We start from the raw sequence: 6,000 nt of genomic DNA on the forward strand, positions 1-6,000 counted from the left end.
CTAACCAGCTAATACTTTACAAGCAGTTACAACAAGCTTTTTTTCCCCAATCATTGTAAACACCCCTGTCAGTGTTAAAGTGGTTGTAAAGGCACAAGGTTATTTTCCTTATGCATGAAGATAAAAAAGCTTCTGTGCAGCAGCATTTCCCGAACCCCCCCTCCATGCAGCGATGTCCACGAGAGTCTTGCCTCTCGAGGGAACTCGAACTTCCTATTGGCTTCTGGCAGCAGCGGGAGCCGTCAATCATAGCCAGTGAGTCAATCAGGAGAATGAGGGGGTGGCTCTGTGTGTGAATGGACACACAGTGCCACAGGTCAGGAGCGTGCCTGCTTGGGTTCCCTCAGAGCAAGCTGCTTGCTTTGGGGGCTCCCGGCAGAAGGGAGGAGGCAGGAGCACCGGCGTGGGACCTGAGAACAGGAGGATTGGGGCTGCTCTGTGCAAAACCATTGCACAGAGCAGGTAAGTATAACATGTTTGTTATTTTTAAAGAAAAAAAACAAAAAAAAAAAAACAAAGACTTTATTATCCCTTTTCTCCACCCTCCAACTGCTACTTTGTCGGGACAGTGTGGTCTGTTAGAGTGCTCCCTGGATTGCAATGGTCTGTCTGTCTGATGGTGAAGGCTTGACCACATGCAGCTGATGAGGACTCTACCTTAAAAGCAGTAGTAAAATCATATTTACAGACCATAGACATCTCATAGGCGGTAAAGTGATTGAGCCATGCATGCGCAGCTCAGACCACATTTATGACTCTATGTGATGTGGCAATGTGACTCCCATAAGCATGCACGGGAGTGACTTCACCGAGACCCAGCCATTCAAGCAGCCGCAGATCAGGAACCCAGAAGAAAAATGGGCGAAAATTGAAGCAACAGAGACAAGGGGGAGCCTTGAAAGCGCAGAACTGGAGGGCTCCGTTTGCAGGCAAGTCTGTCATAATGTGCTAGTATTCAGTGCACACTTGTATATTATGACTTAAACCTGCAAAGGGGCCCCATTAGTTCCTACAATACATCATTCACATGCAATCCCACTGCTCACTGATTGGCTCATTTGTCAAAAGCGTTGAGTTGCCATTGAGAATGAATGGTACATTTACTGTCAATGGCACCACAACGCACCGTACAGTTAAAGAGACAACATGTGACAATGCACATAACATGCGTTGTGCTGCACTGTTACTAAAAAATAGGTTGTAAGCATTTTCTGTCTATTGGGGTGTGTTAGCGGCCCATTTATAACAAACAAGCTTCCTTAAAGTGGTATTTAACTCTTCTTTTAAACGTCAATTTACAGTAAAGCTTAGAACTAGTCTTACCGGTAAGTACCTTGGAAAGCACCTAAATCTGAGCCATTTAGTAAATATGGTCAATGTCGCAGACCAATGACATCAGTGACACATGTGCAGTACAAAAATGAGGAAAGGGACGGTCGGCAGTCAGAATGACATCCAAAAAGACATATACATCAGACCAACTGTTAAAGCCCTGTGTACACCCGATCAGGCATGGCATGGTCAGCCCAATTGTTCATCTGGAGGCCATATGTGCACCTGGTCAACAGGCAGAAGGCCTGCTGGTGAAAGCCCTGCACATGTTTCCACCAGATCAGGCACGGCATGGTCAGCGCAATTGTAAATTTGGAGGCCCTGTCTACACCTGGTCAGCCCAATTGTTTATCTGGAGGCCCTATGTGCAACATGGTCAGGCATAGCACGGTCAGTAGGGGTTCTGGTGAAAGCCCCACACCTGTCTATACCTGGTCAGTAAGGACGAGCTCAGGTGTGTTCGCAACCCGCACATGCAGAGCTGGCCAGGAAGTCGGCACTGCACAGCGCTAATCGCAGGCAGTGAGACATTTTCCCGATCCGTGGCTGCAGAGATCGAAAAATGTCTCACTGCCTGCGATTAGCGCTGTGCAGTGCCGACTTCCTGGTGGGCTCTGCACGTGCGGTTTGCGAACATGCATGAGCTCATCCTTACTGGTCAGGCATGGCTTGGTCAGCCCAATTGTTCATCTGGAGGCCCTATATACACCTGGTCAGGCATGACATGGTCAGCCCAATTGTTCAGTTGGAGGCTCTATGTGCACCAGGTCAGGCATAGCATAGTCAGCCCAATTGGTCATTTGGAAGCCCTGTACACCTGATCAGGCATGGTCAGCTCAATTGTTCATCTGGAGGCCCTATGTGCACCTGGTCAGGCATAGCACAGTCAGCAGGCATAATGCCTACTGGTGAAAGCCCCACACCTGTCTCCACCTGATCAGGCATGGCATGGCATGGTCAGCCCAATTGTTTATTTGGACGCCCTGTCTACACGTGGTCAGTCACAGTTTGCCCAATTGTTCATTTGAAGGCCCTGTCTACACCTGATCAGGCACGGCGTGGCCAGCCCAATGGTAAATTTGAAGGCCCCCCACACCTGATCAGGCATGGTGTGATCAGCCCAATTGTTCGTTTGAAGGCCCCCACACCTGATCAGGCATGGTGTGGTCAGCCCAATTGTTCGTTTGAAGGCCCCCCACACCTGATCAGGCATGGTGTGGTCAGCCCAATTGTTCGTTTGAAGGCCCCCCACACCTGATCAGGCATGGTGTGGTCAGCCCTATTGTTCGTTTGAAGGCCCCCCACACCTGATCAGGCATGGTGTGGTCAGCCCTATTGTTCATTTGAAGGCCCCCACACCTGATCAGGCATGGTGTGGTCAGCCCTATTGTTCATTTGAAGGCCCCCACACCTGATCAGGCATGGTGTAATCAGCCCTATTGTTCATTTGAAGGCCCCCACACCTGATCAGGCATGGTGTGGTCAGCCCTATTGTTCATTTGAAGGTCCCCACACCTGATCAGGCATGGTGTGGTCAGCCCAATTGTTCATTTGAAGGTCCCGTACACCTGACCAGGGATAGCACGGCCAGCCCAATTGTTCATTTGAAGTCCCCCACACCTGATCAGGCATGGTGTGGTCAGCCCAATTGTTCATTTGAAGGTCTCGTACACCTGACCAGGGATAGCACGGCCAGCCCAATTGTTCATTTGAAGTCCCTGTCTACACCTGATCAGGCACAGCGTGGTCAGCCCAATTGTTAATTTGAAGGCCCCTACACCTGATCAGGCATAGCACGGTCAGCCCAATTGTTCATTTGAAGGCCCCATACACCTGATCAGGCACAGCACGGTCAGCCCAATTGTTCATTTGAAGGCTCCATACACCTGATCAGGCATGGTGTGGTCAGCCCAATTGTTCATTTGAAGGCCCTGTACACCTAATCAGGCACAGCACGGTCAGCCCAATTGTTCTTGTACACAGACACACACCCATTGTCCCCGTACTGTACACACAGCGGACTGCTCACCTTTCTCCTGCTCGTCGATGCGCAGCGCCATGGAGATGTAGTGGAAGGCCTGCTGGTGGAAGGCCCGCACCACCTCAGGCTCATTGCCCGGCTTGTCCTGAGCAGAGGCCGTCCTGACAGAGGGGGCGCCCTGCTCACCGAGGGCCAAGGCGTTCTTCTTGTCCGCCATGACTCTACGGGAGAGCCGCTCGCAGCACCAGGCGAACAGCAAGCCGAGCTGGAAGGCGAGGAAACGAAGCAGAGAGAAGACGGCGAGCAGGGGGTACGAGAACACGTACACGTTCCGCTTATGCAGCGAAGTGTCCGAGCCGGCTGGGGGACCGGGACCGGAATCTGCCGCTGGGGTCGCCGGCTTCTTCTTTTTCCCTTTTCCGCCCGGAGAATTCATTCACAGAACCCACAGCCGCCGCCATAACACCGGGCACCGTGCCCGACTACCCCGCCCACTGCATCTGACAGCCCTCAGGCCCCGCCTACTCCGCCACAGCTTGACAGATACTCCCGCCCACCCCGCGAGAGTTGCAGTGTTTTCACGTCACGTGGAATGGTCCTCCAGTCAGGATTGGACACGCCCTCTGTACGCGCAATGTTATTGTCTGCTGCCAAGCCCGTACCAGGCCCGGAGGATGCATCGTAATGGTCGCAGAGCTGTCATTCCTCCGCCCATTAAAGGAGAACTACAGCTAAAGCTCTTTTGATCCCACTTCTCCTGGAGTGCACTTAGTTCTGCACTCCTGTGACCCATATTATGCCAACAGTGGGCTAAAGTCTGTTGTCAGCTCTCGTCACTCAGCTTGTCCAAGCTCTGGAGAGATCCCGACTTTAATGTTGGGATCCAACAAGATGCCTGGACCAGCAGTTGGCACAGCCTCTCAGAGCGCCGCCCCCTCCACACACTGGCACACCAGCTGGAAGGACAAAGCACAGAGCTAGTGACTGACAGCCACTTCTCTCTGCTTACTGAAGACCGAGAACTGAGCGATCAGCAGTCTTTGATTGTGCGCTTCTCAGTCTTATGCTGTGTACACACGACCGGACTTTTTCGACAGCAAAGGTTTGACGGAACAAATCCGTCGGACAATTCGATCGTGTGTGGGCACCATTGGACCTTTGCTGTCCAAAAATCTGACAGACTTTAGAAATAGAACATGTTTCAAATTTCTTTACTGGAACTCCGCCGGACCCAGTTCCTGTCGAGAAATCCGTTCGTCTGTATGCTATTTCGACTGACAAAAACCAACGCTAGAGCAGCTACTGGCTATGAACTTTCTTATTTTAGTCCAGTGGTACGTCATCACGGTTGAATCCATCGGACTTTGGTGTGATTGTGTCTGGCCAAGCCCGTTCATTCAGAAAGTCCGTCAGAACTCCGCCAAAAGTCCTGTGAGAAGACCTTCGAACCTAGTCCATCAAAGTCCAGACGTGTGTACGCGGTATTAGAGGCGGCGGGGGACCAATGCTGCATCCACCTAGGTGTGTATGTAGGTTTGGTGTGTGTGTGTGTGTTTTTTTTTTTTTTTTTACACTATGTTTGGCTGTACTTCTCTGATATGGTTGGGATCTGCCCACATGCCTGGACTGGCACCCATCTCAGCGAACCACTGAGAGCCTGAGCCGGCTGCTCCTGCCCCCTCCACAGCCCAGCGTGCCAGTGAGGGGGGGGGGGAGAGTAGAGAGCTGGTGATTGACAGACTTCAGCTCTCTGCTCAGGGAGCTCTGAGAGTGGAGTAATCAGTGTGTTTGATTACTCGGTGAGGGGGACAGCTGCAGCATCGGTTCGATGCTGCATCCATCTAGGTAAGTAAAATTCTTTGAAAATTCCCTTTTTTTTTTTTTAACTAGTAAAAGGGAAGAAATGGAACCGCCGGATAATAAAATATGGCCGCTGCATGATTTTGGAGCTACTATGTAGGTGCAGGAAGTGATGATGTGAGGATGTCATCACTCCGAACACTGTACACAGATAACTGACCCTGATCACAGAAAACTCCTCCATAGGAGTCACGTGAAGCGCTGACACTAGTTAAATGGTGAAATGCAGGTAAACCACACTGCAAGAAGCATGTTCAGGAGTAGATCCTCAGGATAGTGAAAAGAAAGGGGAAACCGCAGAACCACCTGGAGCACTGAACCAGTGAGTTCATACATAAAGTGCAACTATAACGCACACAAAAAATAAATTGGCAAACAGGCAGGACTTTTAATGTAGGAAAGACATACTGTAGGGTTGATTTACTAAAACTGGAGAGTGCAAAATCTGGTGCAGTTGTGCATAGCAGCCAAAAAGCTTCTAACTTCAGCTTGTTCAATTAAGCTTTTGCAAAAAAAAAAAAAAAAAAAGCCTTGAATCTGATTGGTTTCTATGCAGAGCTGCACCAGATGTTTCATGTTCCAGCTTTAGTAAATTAACCTTTATGTGTCTACTGCAGTAAATTTGCTTAACTGCCTGTCCACACTGTAGACTGAGGCCGCGTACACACGGGCGGACTGTCCGCCCAACTAGGTTCGTCAAACAGTTTGACAGACAGTCCGTTCAAAATTTGCATGAGCGGACTTGACCACACACGACGAACGAACAGTCCGCTGAAAACTTGCGCGATGACGTGAACGGCACGTACGACGGGACGAGAAATTCGGCG

General features: G+C 50.5%; 1 protein-coding gene across 2 annotated transcripts in view; it reads right to left on the bottom strand.

Annotated features, from left to right (window-relative positions):
• SPAST (spastin) overlaps window positions 1–3,836 on the bottom strand; it is a 77,079-nt gene extending 73,243 nt beyond the window's left edge. For both annotated transcript variants that reach the window (XM_077486131.1, XM_077486130.1), the window contains exon 1: window positions 3,362–3,836. In XM_077486131.1, the coding sequence (XP_077342257.1) occupies window positions 3,362–3,749 (388 nt within the window). In that variant the 5' untranslated portion in view covers window positions 3,750–3,836. The remainder of the gene's footprint in view (window positions 1–3,361) is intronic.
• Window positions 3,837–6,000: the final 2,164 nt, after the last annotated feature.

This window comes from Lithobates pipiens, unplaced genomic scaffold, assembly GCF_037356315.1.
Source record: "Lithobates pipiens isolate NorthernLeopardFrog02 unplaced genomic scaffold, aLitPip1_a1.2 Scaffold_18, whole genome shotgun sequence".
Taxonomy (NCBI): Eukaryota; Metazoa; Chordata; class Amphibia; order Anura; family Ranidae; genus Lithobates; species Lithobates pipiens.